Source organism: Bombyx mandarina, chromosome 04 (genome assembly GCF_030267445.1).
Source record: "Bombyx mandarina strain Sakado chromosome 04, ASM3026744v2".
In the NCBI taxonomy this organism is placed as follows: domain Eukaryota; kingdom Metazoa; phylum Arthropoda; class Insecta; order Lepidoptera; family Bombycidae; genus Bombyx; species Bombyx mandarina.
Genome location: NC_143211.1, coordinates 10624910 through 10645213, shown reverse-complemented (window position 1 = coordinate 10645213; position 20304 = coordinate 10624910). Strand labels below are relative to the sequence as shown.

Genomic DNA, 20304 nt, shown 5'->3' with positions numbered 1-20304 from the left:
TGAAAAAAAGTAAGTAATTTACTTCACATGTATCTTCTTTATATGCGAGTTGTATATACGTATAAATCTTTTAGTAGACGAAAACAGAGAGACAAATCAATTTTATTAATTTTTATGGTAAGTAGATGTTTTGAAATGTTTAAGGTCCGCCAAAATATAACTGGAGGTCATTATAAGTAGGTACACTCGCCAAAGACCTTATTCGTTAAAATTCAATGATGTATTCATACAAACAAATAAGGTTGGTTATTCACTTGTTAATTCTTCGCCAATTTTTTTCCGGCTGAATAAACGCCTGTCGCATCCGATGAGCAGATTTGCATTTAAAGGAAGAAGCTCTAGAAATTCCCGGCTATGTACAGTCAGCAATGGTATCGTCAATTTATGAATTATAATCCAAACTTTTTTCTAGTATCTGTACCTATAACCTATAATACTTAATATTCGAATAGCTTAACGAATAATACGTTTTTGTGCATACATTCAATTATTAATGATTTAAATTATTTTTAAATTCAACGATAATATGATTCAAGGTTTCTAGTTCACGAAATCGGTTTTAAATTAATAGGAAGTATTTAACCGATACAATTTTTTTATATATTTGTGAATTTAGCATATCTACTGGTAATATTTCTCCTTTTGTTTATTCACGCGTTCTCTGCTAACTATACATTTTACGACGGACGCACGATGGGAAACCGTCAATTTACCCCGGAGAAGCGCACGCGCCTCCGCCCCAGGGACCTCGCACGCGACCACCCCGAGCAATTTATGAAACAAAACGCAACAAAGCACCAAGGGATTGCAGGGTTTGGAATTCATACAATTTTTTTCGATGAGACATGTGAAAAAAATCACAACTTCCTAGGTCTGTTAAATGTCTAACGTAGAATTGCGGGCTTGCTTAATTATTTTTACTATATTCGGACGGGATTCTCAAAACTTATAGACAGCACAATGTAAATGAAAACCATGAGAGATTGGCACCCAATTTACCAAACGAATCTACTCCAAGAATTGAATTGTACCTTATTACTTCCTATAATACCACGAATGCAAAATAAAAATCTTTGCTTAAATTAACTGGAATACAGTAAGCCTAAGAATACAGTAAGATTGGAAACTATTAAAAAAATTGAGATGTCTCAACAAATATCATGGCCTCAACAAATATGATAGTTAGCATTCACGATGGGCCGTGGTAACTACTAAACACAGAGTACCTACGCCGTGAACTTGTTTTCTCATCTAAAAAAAATATATTTCAAAACTTATTTGTGTTAACAATAATAATTATTGTATTGTATAAGTGTATTAACAATTGTACCTAACAATTGTTGACGATAGACTTCTACCGTGAAGGAATAACATCGTGTAATAAAAATCGAACCTGCAAAATTATAATTTGCGTAATTACTGGTGGTAGGACGTCTTGTGAGTCCGCACAGTAGTACAGTGTACAGTCGGGTATTAGGTACAGTGGTAGATTTACACTAGGGACAGTCGGGGCATGTGCCCAGGGCGGCTAAATTTTGAAAGTAATTTTTTTTTTAGTCTTGTCGATATTGCTCAATTAAATTAATTAATTCTAATAATTAATAATTTTCTTTTTAATTGATAATTAAAGAAATTCAATTCATCCACTATTTGTGAATTATAATTTTGGCACTTTTGCTAAAAATTAATAATCAAAATGATTTAATCTATTTATTTCCTTGGTGATTTAAAATAATAATCGTTTTTTTATATTTTTTGTAATTAAAGAAATTTAATTAGTTTTTCTTTAATATAATTATGAGTCAAAATTTACAATTGTTAAAAAAAAAACAAATATTTATTTATGTTTTTGGAATATACGACATATGATTAAGTTTCCGCTATAAATTAATTATTTCAATTTTGAAAAATAAAATATATAAACTATAAGTTTAGGTAAAATTACAGTATTGGGGCCGGATTTTTTTCCGGTGCCCAGGAGCGGCATTAAGTTTTCCGGTCACCGTCCTCGTCGAACCTGTCGCTTGCGACGAAGGGCTCGACGAGCGAACTAACCCATAGACACAGCCCACTGAGTTTCTCGCCGGATCTTCTCAGTGGGTCGCGTTTCCGATCCGGTGGTAGATTCTGCGAAGCACTGCTCTTGCTAGGGTCAGTGTTAGCAACCCTCTGGTTGAGCCCCGCGAGCTCACCTGCAAACGTTAGGGCGAAGTTGAAATAGCCTCTCAAGGCTATCAGCATAGGTAGGAAAAAAAAAAATTCAGTTTAAATTCGGCCCTGGGTAGATACCACCTTACAACTCATGTCTCTAGGTGGGCCGTGAGCTCGTCCACTAATATGAACTAAAAAAATTTAGTGAAACACGTAAAAGTTTTAACACAGTTTTAATATCAATTTCATGTCAAGAACTTGCTTTCAGGTTCTTACGTTCTGTGCAGCTTCAGACGACTGACTGACCTAGTGGGCCGAGTTCGTGAGCGAAAATTAAATTAATCTTTGAGCGCGTTTCATAATACACAACCTTGTAACCTGGAGTCGGTTAGGGTGGTAGGAGTGACGTTAAGCCGTGATTTATGCCGTCGTAAAGTTGAACACGGTTGTGCCCTCGCGTTCACTTGTATAATTTATCGCGGACGGCTCTACGCCCTGGTCACGCTTGACCAGAGCCTAGACTCGATTGCGCCGCTGATTTATAATCAACTGGACTTCTATTGTGTTTTGCGAAATCTGTTGCGAACTTATGTAGTGTCGATTTCATTATAGAAAGTAAAAAAAATAATTCAATACATACAAAACTTAGAGACTGTGTATGAAAATGAGTTAATTGTAATTGCGAGTGTAGGTATGCTACTTACTAGTGAGATCTAGCTTCGCTGTGACTGTTGCTGTGATTAGAAAAAGTCTTCATTTACCGATCAGCCTCCTCCCAGTGTTAGGCAAATTATACGAGCAACTATTACGCAAACGCTTCTGGGACTTCATCACCTCGAAAGGCATCCTGATCGAAGAACAGTTCGGATTCCACGCGAACCACTCGTGCATTCAACAAGTGCACCGCCTCACTTAGCACATCTTACTAGTGCTAAATAGACACAGACTCGTCCCCACGGAAGCCCTCTTTTTCCAAATTGCGAGAGCGTTCGACAAAGTCTAGCACAACGGTTTATTTTACAAACTGTATAACATAGGCGTGCCGGACAGTCTCGTGCTCATCTTACGAGGTTTCTTGTCGAGCCGTTCGTTTCGGTATCGAGTCGAGGGAGCTCGCTCTCGCTCGCGACCTATCTCGGCCGCAGTCTTGCAAGGCTCCGCTCTCCCCTCGCTACTTTTTAGCCTGTTTATTAACGATATATCCCTATCGCCGGCACTGAGTCCTTTTCGCGGTTGATACGGCTATCTACTACTCGAGAAGGGAGATGTCGTTAGTATCTCGTCAATTAGGCGCGGTAATTTCACTTTCGCCATAAAAACTTTTCGCCAACCCATATCGTGGGCTTCGAAGACTAAGTACTTAGGCGTCACTCTCGACAGGGGATGAAATTCGGGCCCCACATTAAGTCAGTACGCGATCGAGCCGCGTTCCTACTCGGTCGACTCTACCCCATGATCTGCAAGCGAAGTAAATTGTCCCTTCATAACAAGGTGACACTCTACAAAACTTCCTTGTATGTTCTATCATTGATCTATGCAAGTGTAGTGTTTTTGCTCACGTGGCCCGTACACATATTAACTCTCTGCAGGTCATCCAATCCCGTTTCTGCAGGATAGCCGTCGGAGCAACGTGGTAAATGAGGAATGTAGATCTTCACGTCGACTTAAATCTAGTACCGATCGGTAAGTATCTTAAGGAAGCGTCAGAATGCTATTTCGACAAAGCAGCGCGATACGAGAACCCTCTTATCGTGGCCGCCGCTAATTACTTATCCGACTGCGACGCCCGAAACATGTCTTGTCGGATCCCCCGGATTCAGTCTCGGTGATTTTAAGACCCTCAAGCACCGGTCACCATTCTCGTTGAATTCGTCGATTACGACGAAGAGTTCGACGAGCGAACTAACCCATAGACACATCCCACTGAGTTTTTCGCCGGATCTTCTCAGTGGGTCGCGATTCCGATCCGGTGATAGATTCTGCGAAGCACTGCTTTTGCTTTTGACTAGTGTTAGCAAAATATCTCAGGTTGAGCCCGTCAGCTCACTTACCCGTCCGGGCGTAAGTGGAATAGCCCCTTAGGCTACCAGCGAATAGGTAGCGGAAAAGTACTCATTTATTAAAACTCACTCGTCGTACATCGATGCTTCTACGAGAAAAAGATACCTGTAGGGCCAACAAAAACAGTACCAAGTTTCAATATGCACAGATGCGAAACAACGGGCGTTCGTATGAAGTCACAGGAGGACAAACAGTCATTAATTTTATATAGGTACTCGTTGATTTACACGTTTCAAATTATAATGCGGCGCAGTATCAAATATATTAATTAGACTGCAATCTTGATATAATCGATTCATCATTTCGCGCTTATCGCGGTAATACCTAGTCGATGTCATTTTTGCCTACGTTGTTTTGGTACACGTCACCATAATAAACATATCGATTATTATCACTGTGATGAAACCTTACTTTTATTATCGATTGATGGAAATAACATAATTTATGTCAATCGACGATGACATAACTTATGTCTATGTTTCGATTATAAATAAACAGATGATAAAATATTTACCGAACTATACCTAATAGAAGATATACCTAGTCAGTTCATAAATTCTGTCACATGTTTAATGTAAAATAATTGAAACAAGTTTATTCAATATGTAAACATTCATATACCAAAATGAACTTAACAAAACATAGATTCTTATGACACAAAGTTTATTCAAAATGACCTCCGTGATTTTGAATACAGGCCTTCAATCTGCGCGGCCAGTCGTCTATCGCAGCACGAACGAGGTCCATGTCAATATCGGCGGCTGCCTTAATCAAGGATGTCTTGAGTGACTCCAAATTGGGATGAGGCTTTGAGCACGCCTTTTCCTCCAAGTGTTGCCATATCTCGTAATCTAACGGATTCAAATCTGGACTGGAGGAGGGCCAGTCTCCGTGCCGGATTAAGTCGATTTCACGCGCCGCCAGCCAGTCTTGTGTGCTCTTCGCTCTATGAGCCGGCGCCGAATCTTGTTGGAATACCCAGTGCCTGTTATTGAACATGGTATGAGAAACAGGTTCCACAAGGTTCGTCAGGACTGTATTTTGATACACAACTGCATTCGTTTTTACACCTTTCTCACAAAAATGTACCTCTGTTAAGCCCCAATAAGAAACTCCCAACCATATCATGAGCGAGGATGGAAAATGACCTTGCTGGACACGCGGAATACGGTTGCTCGCTTCTTCACTACTGTGTGCGTACACCTTATCATTTTGTTTGTTGTAGCTCTCTTCTACGGTAAAAATTTTTTCATCCGAAAAAAGAATTTCCCGATATTTTTTTCCCGCGTACCGCTTCAACAAAGCGCGGCATCTCTTCAGTCTCAGGTCCATTAGACGAGCATTCAAACGATGTCCTGTTTTTCTTCGATATGCCCGAAGCCCTAAGTCTTCATTTAACACCCTTTTCACCGTGGTTCTGCTTAACCCCATCTGAAGGGCCAACAGTTTCTGCTTACGTTTGGGATTTCTTTGAATTCGCGCCTTCACAGCTTTTATCACTGCTGGAGTCCTAACAGACCGAGGGCGACCACTTCTTGACCTGTCATCTACACTAGTCTTCATTGTATCGTTTGATGGTACGATAAACGAATCTTTACGAACGAAATTATTTTACTGGTGGTAGGACCTCTTGTGAGTCCGCACGGATAGGTACCACCACCCCGCCTATTTCTGCCGTGAAGCAGTAATGCGTTTCGGTTTGAAGGGCGGGGCAGCCGTTGTAACTATACTGAGACCTTAGAACTTATATCTCAAGGTGGGTGGCGCATTTACGTTGTAGATGTCTATGGGCTCCGGTAACCACTTAACATCAGGTGGGCTGTGAGCTCGTCCACCCATCTATGCAATAAAAAAAAAAAAAAAAAAAATCTTTTGGTTATATTCAAATTTTTCAGTATGTTAAAAATTTGAATTGGCGCGTAACCGCAACGATGCAACGCAATAACTGCAACAAGGTCTTCTTTAAGCGTCCACTCCATATTTAAAAATGAGTAAAATTCTAAAAGTATACATTTTTATTTCCATGAACAATTCGAAATTCGAATTCAATAAACTTTTTTGTGGCCAGCATTCTAAAAGAAAAGTTTTTACTGTGTGACAATACTTATGACCTGACTAGTTATAACTATAATAGAAAAGAGTTCAAAAAGTATACCTTGATCAAAAACCTGTTGGAAACAATACAATACCGCATTTGCCGATTTTTAGGCAGACGAGCATATGGACCACTTGCTGGCTATCTTCGCTCAGCAATGCCACAGGCACATTTATCTGCTGGGTTAATTTGCATTTATCTGTATACTAAAGACTTGCCTTGCTTCACACGTGCGCATTAAGATACTTTGTTGAATGCAACTTCTAGATCACAGGATCTTGTTAAGCAATGCAACCTATTTTATAAAGGACATTGTTTAGAAACTTTGTCTCTTAAAAGAAATTGAACCAAGCTCGCAACGGAATATTTATATATTTAGGCATCGGTCATTTGAATGTAATTTTTAACTTAAAGATTTCTCTAATTCAGTAATTCATTTAGTAATGGGATTCCAATAGTAAAACTTCTATTATAGTCGCTGATAATTCAAGATTGATTCATTTTACGTACCTATTATATTTTTCTTCTTTTTTGTCATTGAAACTTTGATGAAAAAAAGAATTACCATTTCGATATTATTATCTTCATCAGTAGCTTTATTTTTTATTCTCTTCGACTGCAAATGAGCGTTCGTTCCACCCGACATTGAGGAGTCATCGTTGCCCATGGACATCAGTGATGCCAGAGACATGCTTCTGATAGCGCTATTTAAAACTCTTTTAAAACATTATTTGAAGAATGTTTTGTCATAGTGGTATGCACATGTATTACTAGTAATATCTATACTAACAAGAAATAAAATTGAAGTGTCTGTTTGTTATGTTAGAATAACCGCTTTGTACTACATGCATATGAATGTATATTTTTTTACAATTTTTGTCTGTCTGTCTGTTTGTTCCCGCTAATCTCTGAAGCGGCAAGACCGATTTTGATGAGACTTTCACTGGGAGATAGTTGATGTAATAAGGAGTAACTAGTCTACTTCTATTTTAGAAAAACCCATCAAATATCTCGCGGACGAAGTCGCGAGTGCAGCTACTTTTTAATATTATTCGTTTTTATTTTTCGGAAGAAATTATAAGCTGAACTGGTTTCTGAAAAATTGAAAATAGTTTGATATCCCATAGATTCGTTTGATACTTAGATGGATATTTTAAGTTATTCAGTCGATTTAGGCTTTAATATTATTTTTAAAGACAAAATCAAGTATCGGGAAACCACCATCACTAACCCGCCTTGATGTTACGGGACTAATATTTTTAAAACGGCATTATGTTACTGTACAAATCGAAACAAGATGTGATGCCTTATTATTTAAGTCTCATGAATATTGTTTAATATCTATAGATAAGATTATAGCTTATCGCGTGGCACATTCATGGTATTCATTCATAGTGACACGCGGAAAATCATTTAACAAATCCATTTCATGACTGAACATAATTCAATTCAACAATTCGTATCTTAAAGTACTTACATGGATAACTACGGGAAACCATCATAATATTAAATATTCTCTTATCATAAATGTGATATCGAAATATTACATACAATATACTAAAATTTGTTTTATTAATTTATTCCTGGCTATTTTTTAAAACATCGGAATATTATAAACAAACATTAGTGTTGCCTTTGCGAACGCTCTTGAGTTGATTCTAGCTTAAATTTAATTTAAATAATATTAACTGTAGTTTCAATGTATTTATATATATTCTTTATTACTTCATTATTTATCGATAATGAAAAGAAAATCTAAAAATATAAATCATTCATTTAAAAGAAAGCCGTCGTTAGATTCTTTAAAAAAAATGGAGTACAAAATTTATGAAAATGTATGTAAATATTTCTGAGGCGATCTGAAGTGTTGAATATCGCGAGGAAATGCTGCGAAAACTCTCGTTTGCAATCGATCGTTGGGTGTACCCGATGTGGTGTGGATTGGTCAATGGGCGTGGTGGTTGTTATCATGGAGATGCCGTAAGCCAATAGCGTAAAGGCGGTGATAAGAGGGTTGGGGTTGCAACGGCAGGGTGGCGGCAGTGTGTTACACGGAGCGGCCCAGAGCAGCCGCGTTCAAAGATGTTAGGTGCAATGATGTACCCCGGTACCGAGGATCCAACGCTGGAAGACATGCGCGTACCACCGATTCAACTCGAGCACCTGCCTGAGGTGTTCCTATGTACGTAGTGCTGTGATTTGTGTGCGTGTTTGTGTGCTCTATTTGTTTGTTGTGATCAAGAAACAAGTGTAAGAATTCTAAATAAGTCGATTTTAAATTTACGATTCTTTTTTTTAATTATTCACTTGACTTATTAATTGAAATATCTGAAAGATCAAACTTTTGTTCTAAAAATAAAACAAACAAAAGTTTTTATAATAATATTTAAAAACCTCCGTTTTATTTAGAAATATTCCTGTTCCTCATTGTTATTAATTTAATTAATTAATTTAGAATTTTTGCACTTTTTAGATTCTTATTTTCGCGATTAAAGAAGATGGGATATACATACGTAGGTATAAGTTACATGTACCTAAATAAAATTAACTATTGATTACTTTTATTAATAGATATTAACAATGTATTTATTACAATAATGCCACTAACTAATCAATTTTATTAATGATTACATTGTGTATCGATTTTTTGTGACGGTATTTTACTTAATTTTTATACACATTCGGTATACCTACTATTTGGTGGGGATGTGCCATGACGGGGGTTGTAAAAACGTACAACAGAGAAAACTTACATTGATAGCTTTAGTGTTTTTCAAATTTAGAAATGTTTAATCTCCGAATATATAGTTTACATACATATATGTATAGTTTTTACTGGTGGTAGGACGTCTTGTGAGTGCGCACGGGTAGATACCACCATTCTGCCCATTTCTACCGTGAAGCAGTAATCCGTTTCGGTTTGAAGGGTGGGGCAGCCGTTGTACAGTAAAAACGGTGACCTTAGAACCTGTGTCTCCAGGTAGGTGACGGCATTTACGTCGTAGGTGTCAATGGGCTCTGGTAACCACAACACCGGGTGGGCCGTGAGCTCGTCTACCAACCCAAGCAATAAAAAAAACAGAATTGTCAGAAAATTATTTTGCGAGTTGACTTGTCGCACTGAAAGGATTTGATCGGTAATGGAAATCAATAATGCTAAATTAACGTTGTAATTATGTAGTTTATTTCAGGCAGGTACATAGCTTGTTGCTCGCTGTCAAATGAAATCGCGTTATTTCCGAAGTAGAGCCTGTCGAAATATTTCATGAATAAACAAGTATCAGGGTACCTATACTTTTTTAGTGCGTTGCCGATTTTTACGGTTAACTACGTTTTATTAATCTCATCACTAAATAAATGTATTATTTTATATTAGTACACAATAAACTTAATATGATTCACGAATATTTTAATTCATTACGGACGCGAGATTTCACCGTTGGTAGCGAAATTGTGAAATCATTCAAAATAATAAGGACTTTAAATAATCTACTTTCGTATGTCAAAAATTAAGAATATCGTTGTTTTTCGTACTCGAATGAGGTTCCGAATATTGAGCCCTAGCTTGTATTATTATACGAAAGATGATTCATGAAATTATCGCTAGAGGGTTTTACGTTTTTTATTTATTTATTTTTTATTGTTCAGATGGGTGGATGAGCTCACAGCCCACCGGGTGTTAAGTGGTTACTGGAGCCCGTAGACATCTACAACGTAAATGCGCCACCCACCTTGAGATATAAGTTCTAAGGTCTCAAGTATAGTTACGACGGCTGCCCCACCCTTCAAACCGAAACGCATTACTGCTTCACGGCAGAATCCAGACGTCTTTCTATTAACACAGTTTTTCATGATTGACTTTGGCTTTCACACAAAATGCAGGTCTGTGTATTTATTATAATTACGATAATTCCTCTTAGTCAAATTGCGAGCCCACAAAGAAATGATCGTCTTGCCTATTTCTGCTCTGAATTTGTTTCGGTTTGAAGGATGGGACCGCAGCCATACCAACCAATTAAGAATCTGACATCCGGCGGTGAATTCGTTTGTTCATCCAAGTTAAAAAAAAACAATTACTTAGTTCTTAACAAAAAAAACATTAGGTATGACTTTTTTAATATGTACATAATGTAAGTAGGGCTTAGCAGGAGTACCTAAGTATATCACTGCTTAGAATAAAACAAGTGATGTTATTGGTAAGGTTAACGTGAAAACAACTACAACACTTTTGAGTTAATTATTATTTCTGGTTTACTCTATGATTCTGGTTATTTACTCACATTTTGTGTTGAGTGGTAGATTTAAGATTTTCCATAATATCATTAAAGTTAAAATTTCGTATAATTTCAACGACATGTATCTAAGAGCTCAGTAAAATTAAGTATATTTGCTTAAGCATATTTAATGTTCTCCAAATCTGATTTAGGTTGGTACATTTTAATATATCAACGCGTTTTTTATGTTGTATAATGGAAGTTGATCTTACCCACTGAAGTATGAAACCTATGGAAATTAAACGTCAATAAAAAAATCGTGCCACTGTGACGTTATCTGCTCCATAATGAAGTTAAATATAGGTATATAGATAATAGTTTTGGGGTATCGACTTTCTTGAGATCCTATAAAATATGTTTTAATTATTATTTTTGTACGTTTTAAGCGGGGTAGCATGATAAAATAAGAAAGGACAATGCCCAAAAGTGGGCCAACTTTATGTTAAAACTATTTGTACTTGAAAAACGATGCCTTATTTTTTCACGTTGTTTAGTTTATGTATCAACATTTCTTTCAACCTGACATTGTTTTACAAAAAAATTAATTACTTATTTGATAACATCCCAAAGCTGAGTGCCATAGATTTTAAATTCTCCAATAGGCAAAAGGCTTAGCTCATATAGCCTTATAGTAAACCTATATGCTGCCAAACGAAAGAATTGTCTGTGACTTGAACAACAAATAAAAAAAAATAGCTAATGGTTATAATTCACAGGCTTTTTAGTTTATTTTTGTTCAATTCAATATTTATATATTGTAATAATAATTATTACTTAAAACCATGAATTATTTAATATTTTTAGATATTAATGATTCCATTAGTAAAAATCTCAATGTCCTACCATTACTCTATTCTTATTATATATGATCAGAGAGTTTTGGCAGCAACCCGAGTGAAGCGTTACTTGAAGTTTTATTTTAATGTTTTTTTAATAGTTTATTGTGATGTATAATATATAAATTGGGTGTTGTTTTGTGTATTAAACGTCAATAATCGTAGTTCATGATTATTGAGGCATTGGAATAAAACTGTGGTTAACATAGCAGTTACTGTTTTATTTTTTCAAGATAAAAGGTCTGCGGAAATTCAGGCTCACTCAATGTTATTCATCGAGTTGATGTCAAATCTCCCAAAAAGCAATAAAAAGAGAAAAACTGGCTTTTTTTGACATAAAAAAAATATACCTACGACAGACTAGGCTGTATAGGCTACGCTCTTTGCCTGCTCATTGGCGAATTTAAAAACAACAACAACAATATTGTTGGCGGTTTCCGGATTTTCATTTCATTTTATATTAAGAGGATATAATAATAATAAAATGTACGTAAGGGCTTATTTCTAGCAACATTAACCACAATTAACTTATTTAATACTGTAAATAATGATGAGAGCGATCATTGATTTCGAAGAAAACAATTAACAACTTAATTTTAGCTGCAGAAAAAAACAGATTTCTCTTAAACCTGGGTGAGAATATAAAAATCGTTTTCTGAATATGAAACGATATTTCTTTGTCTATAAAATGAAGTTAAAACCATCATCACCCGACAACTTTTTTTTGGGGCCCAAACGCACATAGAAAATGAGCATTGTCCTTTTATATAAGCAATCATAATTATTAAGTCGATATCAAAGTCAATAAATAATGTACAACCCAAAACAGACGGCTGAACTGACGTGACAATGACATTTTATGCGCTAAACATGGCGGATTTTCGGCCTCATTAGACATTTACGTATTTCATGTTTCATTTTATGTACGCACTGAAATACTATTAAATTGTTTTCCTGCGAGTTACAGTGCTGAGTAAGAACGAGATAGATATTATATATGTTTATGTGTGTGCCTTCAAAATGGGTGCTATTTATATAAGCAATTGTACGTATAGAACAATATGTCGTGTCCCTACTATATAGGTCTATGGTCTTACCGCCCTCTTAGTGTCAAATTATATAGCAATTATAAATACTTGACAGCTTACATCGGATACGCCGCATGTTCGTCTGCCTACAGAAGCAATAAAAATTACGTAATAATGATAACAATTCTCCTTCAAATCAATCACGTTTTTATGAAAGATAACCTTGTAATTTTTTATTATTTGTTTTAATCATGAGATAAGCTTTGGCGTTTGTTGATCTTCCGTAACTCAATCATGTGTGTTTTGTTGCAGCCAGTATTCCAAAATGTGGCGGTTGTCACGAGATGATAGTGGATCGGTACGTGTTAAAGGTGTCGGACCGGACGTGGCACGCCGGCTGCTTGCGCTGTGTCGAATGCCGCGCGTTGTTAACTGGAAAGTGCTTTGCGAGGAACAATCAGTTGTACTGCACCGAGGACTTCTTCAAGTAAGCTTCTGAATATAACCAAAATCTATGAAAGCCCAAACGACGATATCTGTTGTTTGTTAATCATAATTATATGTTATGTTAATCATAATAATTTGAAGGCGTCGTGGCCTAAAGGATAAGGCGCCCGGTGCATTCGTATGTATTCGTATGCATCGATGTTCGAATTCCGCCGGCAGATACCAATTTTTCCAATGAAATACGTACTTAACAGATGTTGTAGGGTAGGGCAGCCATTGTCCTGTAAAAACTGAGACTTAGAACTCATGTTTTTTTTATAGCTTATATATATTTTATAGCTATAGTTCTAAGGTATCAGTTACAACGGCTGCCCCACCCTTCAAATAGAAACGCATTACTGCTTCACGGCAGAAATAGGAAGGGCGGCGGTACATTCCCGTGCGGACTCACAAGAGGTCCTACCACCAGTTATAGGCAAATTATAATTTTGCGGGTTTGATTTTTATTACATGATGTTATTCCTTCGAGAAACGAGACTGTCGACGATTTGCTACCAGAAGGTTCTTGGTCACATTGCTAGGCGGCCACCAGACAACCTTGAAAAATTGATTGTGGTGGGCAAGGTAGAAGGGAAAATACCCGCCGGCCGGCCACCAAACCGTTGTTCAGATCAGATAACTGCGCTCACTGGACTCTCTGTTGCGACCGCCCTGAAAGAAGCCGAAAACTGAAGGAAATGGAAGCCAATAGTACAAAGAGCCACGAAGGGCTTTCAGGAACACGACCTTCAGCAATGAAGTATGCGACTAAGAAGATTCCTTTACCGTGGAAGTCAAACGTGAACATTTGTTAGATACATATTTCATTAGAAAAATTGGTACCCGTCGGCGGGATTCGAGCACCGGTCCATCGCTAGATACGAATGCACCGGACGTCTTATACTTTAGGCCTTGTCTCAAGATAGATGGCGGCATTTACGTCGTAGATGTATATGTGCTCCGGTAACCACTTAACACCAGGTGCAAGGAAGTTGCAGGAAGCAATAATAAAAAAAGGGAGATTAATAAAATGAGATGTGGGGATGCCAAAACATTTCTATGCTTGGTTGTGGCCTATGTGCGACCCTAAGGGGAAAGGTCGAACGTCCGAGGTCTAAGACATTTGCTACTGTTTTCTGAATGTCTTTAAAGACCAAGTTTAAACGACACAAAAATCTTAAAACTGTTTCCCATTACCCGAACCCCAATAGATTTCGTTGGAATTTTATGCGATCCGGGTATACCACTTCATATGTCACGTTGATAATGTTGTTGTGATTGCGGCTGTTGTCCCAGGCGTTTCGGAACCAAATGCAGTGGTTGCGGGCAGGGCATACCGCCGACTCAGGTCGTACGTCGCGCGCAATCTCACGTCTACCACCTGAGGTGTTTCGCTTGTGCCGCCTGCGCACGTACCCTGAACACAGGAGACGAGTTCTACCTTATGGAGGACGGAAAGCTTGTCTGTAAACCGGATTACGAAGCTGCCAGAGCTAAAGGTTGGTTCAGACTTTCTATCATCATCTAGTGATGTAATAATGAAAATATTCAGTGAGACCCTTTTGATACATCGATATTACTATTTTGTTGTCTTGCAACAGTTTAAAGTTTACGCGCGTCAAAGACGAACGATTTTGTATTTAAAATAAAAACCTACCTAAAATAAATTCTCCGTAGCAATATTCTTTTACTTTTGTTAAGCGTACTTTTACCTATCATTTATCAGGTTTACGTATGACTTATAACATGGTTTTCCTAAAGAACATGACATAGTATTCTCTAATATAAACAGAAATTCCGGTTGCAAATGCTTAGATAATAACAGACCGTATGTCCCTAAGCAGAGTCTCAACCTTCTGTTATACCTATATATATTCTAATACGGTACTATCATTAATGACTCGGGCAGTTCTTAAATCAAAACAGATATACCAAACGCAGGTGGGGATGGCTCGCTCGACGGTGACGCGGCAAGCAAGAGGCCCAGGACTACGATTACGGCCAAACAATTGGAGACTCTGAAAAGTGCATACAGCAGTAGTCCGAAACCAGCGAGACACGTGCGGGAGCAGCTCGCACACGACACGGGTCTGGACATGCGGGTCGTACAAGTTTGGTTCCAGAACAGGTTAGTAACTTTTTAGAATATGTATTATACAGTATTCAATCTGAATTGACCACTAGAATTAAGACTGGTATGCAAGTAACTAATGAAACACAATTGTATGTACAAAGATAATTGAGTAAATTATGAGAACCAAATAAGAAACTAGCAAAATTATCCTAAGTAGTGTTTCAATAGAGATCATGATTACTGCTGTAGAAATAAAAAAAATATGTTTTATATAAATTATTATCGGACTTATGCGACAGGGCAACGCTAAGCCGCTGTCGCCCGAAATATGTCTCCACTCTCGGTGCTTTTAGGCCCCTCGAGCACCGGTCACCGTCCTCGTCGTACTCGTCGATTACGCCGAAGAGTTCGACAAGTGAGCTAGCCCACAGACAGCCCACCAAGTTTCTTGCTGGATCTCAGTGGGTTGCGATTCCGATCCCGTGGTAGATTCTGCGACGCACTGCTCTTGCTAAGTCTAGTGTTAGCAAATTCTCTCAGGTTGAGCCTGTGAGCTCATCTACCCGTCCGGGCGTAGTTGGAAAATCTTCTTAGATTATCGGCGAATAGGTAGGGTAAAAATTATAATGTAAGTATTTAGATAATACCTGTCGACACGATTTTTGACTTCTGAATATAAAATGTATGTTTCTTCGCTAAACATCCTATTGAAGAAATTAAAAAAAATGGTTATGAACAATCCATTTTTAAGAATAATTCTGACGAGTTTTAGTAATTTTAGTATAAATAGGCATTTTAAACTTCTGCGCAGTGGAACCAAACCCGATCCGATCTTATTTCGCGAAGTAAAACATGAATTTCAATTCGTTTTGATTCGGAAAGCGCTATCGCTAAAAACCATAAAAAATTGTTCTATCGGTTACTTATCTCGAAATTAATCACGCTTGACACGAGCAAAGTATCGGAATAGCGTTAAGCAGATTTTGAAATGCTTTACTGACTTAACAAGACGTACAAAGATAACGTTATTGCGATCGAATACGATAAACATTAATTTGCAAACATCAACGCAGAACACCTGTTTTTTTTTTTTGGATATTCATCGCTCCTCGCAACCGCCTCACTAAAAGCAGTAGCTGATCGTGCGATAAAAAACAGTTTTTCTTAGATAACATTGTTTGTAATTGATAATCTAATACTTTTTAATAAAGCAATTCTTTTTATTTTGGGAAAAGTAGCAGTGCAAACATTAATTATTGATAAATATGTTATCGATTATTAATTTAGCTACGATGTTTTATCAGTTATCGGAAATGACGATAGCTGCCAAGTTTGTAGTTTTTTAAAGATCTAATCCAAGGACGTGGTAGCTCATAGTAAACGAGCTCTGCCTTTGGTTATTATTGTTATTTCTACGTTTGTAAGAAATCTGTTTGAACTATGTTTTGTGTCGCGTGAATAGCGGCAGTCACGGCCTGCGCTTTGGCCTCGCTTCGTAAAACGTTTATATGTGCAATGGCTAGTTTTATATTACGAATTGTAAGCTTGCAACAATAATCGTATTAACAATCGAACCTTTATGTTCTTAACCAAACGTACTTGATCATTGTAATATTCGTAAATACAAATAGCCTTCTGGCATTCAATTTATAACTTCAAAGCATTAAATATGTATGTTTTCGTTCCATTAAACTTGATAAGCTAGCACTCCTCTTGATTGTGAGTTGTCATTGTCGCTGCCAAGCCGCCGAGTATTCTAAGGTTTTTCTTCATACCTTGTTTTGAGGTCGAAAAGCGGAGTTTTTTCCAGTCTCATAGAAATATTGCAAAAATGGGATTACGCACTGTATATAAGTCTGATTTCTAGAAACAAGTACGACTTAAGCAAAACCGTCCCTGAAAATAATCAAACGGTTACATCTACAAGACTTAATCTGCAAGAGAATGCGATCGAATATCTCTGAAGGTTTCTATTAATTTATATTTTGGATTGAGTATTTGCTCGTAGCCAGGAGGCCTTCTCAGCTACATTAGGAAGCGAACTTAAAAATTGAATCGGGAGGAAATTAGGGTTTGTTAACAACTCTATCGTCTAAAACAGATGCTGCGTTCCTATAACTTCAAACATTTCATTGGAATCGCAACGGCGAAAAATTCAGCTGGTCAATTTGTGTTGTTTTTTTTAATTACTAGCATCTAATAGTACCGAGAGTGGATCCATTAAGACGTACCTTGGGCATCGACTTTGTTTGGATACTGCAGGGTTTTCGTATTAAATTGCTATCATAAGGAAGTGGTGACAGTGGTTTTCCTATACTTATGAAATCTAGCCTGTAGGGAACTTGTCAAGTTCAAAGAGTATTTTTTTCATCTTGACGTGCGCGTCACGTGTGCGAAAAAGACACTCACATAAACCATGATGGGACGAACGCAAGTATTGTAAAGTGTCCTTTTTGTTGTTGCATCACTACATAGTATAAAACAAAGTCGCTTTCTCTGTCCCTATATCTGTCTGTCCATATGTATGCTTAAATCTTTAAAACTACGCAACGGATTTTGATGCGGTTTTTTTTAATAGATATAGTGATTGAAGAGGAGGGTTTATATGTATAATAACATCCATTAAATAGTGAAGAAATCAATAATAAATTACAGTTTCCGAAGCGAAGCGAGGGCGGGTCGCTAGTATATGATATTTTGCAAGCATAGTTATATTAGATACTGAACTGTTTTATCGTGTTTGAATAAATTAAAAAAAAAATGGTTAGATCAAATAAACTCATTTCAGAAAACCGATCTCCGTAAACTAAACTTATGCTTACTGGAACTGTCACTTGTCTGGGTTATCGTACACATTAGTGACAAAAAAAATACGACACTATTATTTCCATAATTCCCTGAAAGCAGACATAACACGCCGATGGAGTCCCAGCGGGCTGGGCGGAGGCACTTTAATTAATCAAGGTCTTTGTTGAAAGCCAGGTCGGCTCCCCGCCGCTCTGCTAATAACAACACGCAAAACATGCGAGGGGTATCTGTTTGTCCAGTACACGTACGATTATATGTTTAAAATAAAAGCAATCGAAGCGATATAACGACTCGTAATAAAAACAAGCTCAAGCTATGGGTTTATCAAACATAATTATATCAAGTGCTATTTATTTAAGCCACAGTGAACTTAACTGACCCGTTTAAAATTAATACGGTACTTTTCCTGAAAATTTAAAGATAGAATGGAAGTCTGAATTTATAAAGTATGAAAATAATGAGTCTTAGCGAATTTGATATTTCAATTACACCCTTCTACGAGTACCTAACATTCATTAGATAGAACCACAAAAAACTGCCAGTCATATTCATCAGGTTTTGAACTCAAATGTACCTATTTACTATAAAATTATTTGCGTATATGTATACGGTATTTACACACAACATAGGTACTCTCTCAATTTCCAGACAGGAAAAATGAACGCCCACATCTCGAATTAACATAGAAACGTAATAAGGGGATACGTAGTCTTATTACTGATAGTTTATAAGCGCCATTTTGTCAATTAAATTATTCATAGCAATGTTTCGTAACAATATTCTGATTGCTTTTTTTCCCACAGAAGAGCAAAAGAAAAGCGTTTGAAGAAAGACGCCGGTCGCACGAGATGGTCCCAATACTTCAGGTCGATGAAAAGCGGAGGTGGGTCACCGAGACACGATCGACTACTAGACAAGGACGAACTAAAGATTGATTTGGATTCGTTCAGTCATCACGGTAAGAACTTTTTTTTTAATATTTGTGGATGGGGACGCGACTCATCCAGTCCTAAATAGTTACGATGCCCATAACAGTAATGTGGTAAATAACGCGGCCCACTTTGAGGCATAAGGTGGAAGTCACATAGAATAATAAAGGCTGATTTGATTTTTATTAGTTCGCCTTGACTAAGAATCGGGACCATGTTTTAGAAGAGTTTTTCTTAGTAAAATTAGGTACTTGCTTGCATTATTTAAGTACTGGAGTTGTCGCATCGCTCGTTACTTTAGCTTACGACGACTTTGCGTGTTTCAATTGTTTAAAAGATATCATCTGCGTTGTGATAATCAAAGTTTACGTTCCAACAGATTTGAGTAACGATAGCTACAGTACAGTAGCGCTCGGTGCTGAAGAAGGGTCCCCAGCCGGTGGCGGCGGGGCAGGCGCGGCGAGTGCTCGCTTCTCTGCGACGCCGCCATATTTACGAGGGCATTCTCCACCGCATCCCCACTACCATTACCCACCAGATCACCTCGTTTATACCAACATCGGTAAGTTTGTATTTATAAATACATATTTAATCATTCGACTTAAAAGAGACTTCAAGGTTTGATGTACAGGGAGTATTAGAATCCTTCATGAAAACTATTAAAGAAAATAGTCCTGATTGTACTGTTAACGACAGATAGGATAATTAAAAATCTCAATCGAGAATTTAACACTTGAAAATATCATACGATGATGGTATAGGATGCTACGCTAACTAGAAGGGTTAGATATGTTTATGTTATACGAATCCGCTAATGAAATACGAACATTCTACTTTTCAGGTCAAGCAATGAGCGGTGCAGGCATCGGAACGGGTGCGGGTGGTGCTTCTGATCTGAGTAGTTCGTCTTCACCGGCGGCGGGTGGGTATCCGGACTTCCCGCCGTCACCGGACTCGTGGCTGGGCGAGGCACACCACTATTCCCCGCGTGGCTTCCCCTAACGGCGGCCTCCGCCGGCGCACGCGCACCCTGCGCCCCCGCCGACAGCCGCGCCGCACACCCTCCCGCCACTCCTCGCCCCTTACCCCATACCACACGTACAACCGCTGGAGCTTGTGGTCAAACGGGAACTTTGAATACGAGTTGTCACTTTCCTAAACTAGGCGCTAATTGGTGCGCCGAGTGAACTTTTAATTGAGTGACTAATTCAGACAGTGTGAATTAAATGTAATTTTGTGAAGTGCATTAACGTCAAACGATGTCGCTCTAAGAATAACGTAGGCTATTCAGTACAATTGAATTATCATCACCTGAAAAACGTGCAAAATCATAAGCGAACACGACGGTTTATTGTTATTTAAATATTACTATGTAATTAGTTACACCTGTTTATATCAAACATGTTACATGTGAATACTTATCTGTAATTAGTTGTATGTATATTATTAATGTAATAATATTTTGTAAAACTTAATATACACTATTTATCAAATAACATAAGTGATACAAATAATTTCTAAGTAGTTTTAACAATCGTTTAACTAGTAATATTCTACAAATT

The 20304-nt window shown here is 37.6% G+C and overlaps 1 protein-coding gene across 3 annotated transcripts in view; it reads left to right on the top strand.

Moving 5' to 3' along the window:
* Lim3 (Lim3 homeobox protein) overlaps positions 1-20163 on the top strand; it is a 56023-nt gene extending 35860 nt beyond the window's left edge. The window contains exons 1-7 of one of the 3 annotated variants that reach the window (XM_028178868.2): positions 8289-8489; positions 12758-12932; positions 14228-14430; positions 14873-15059; positions 18617-18771; positions 19122-19304; positions 19584-20163. In XM_028178868.2, coding sequence (XP_028034669.1) covers positions 8390-8489; positions 12758-12932; positions 14228-14430; positions 14873-15059; positions 18617-18771; positions 19122-19304; positions 19584-19744 — 1164 coding nt within the window. In that variant the 5' untranslated portion in view covers positions 8289-8389 and the 3' untranslated portion in view covers positions 19745-20163. Of the gene's footprint in view, positions 1-8288; positions 8490-12757; positions 12933-14227; positions 14431-14857; positions 15060-18616; positions 18772-19121; positions 19305-19583 lie in introns of those variants that run through there. The other 2 variants (XM_089727058.1, XM_089727057.1) reach the window with 2 other exon arrangements.
* Positions 20164-20304: the final 141 nt, after the last annotated feature.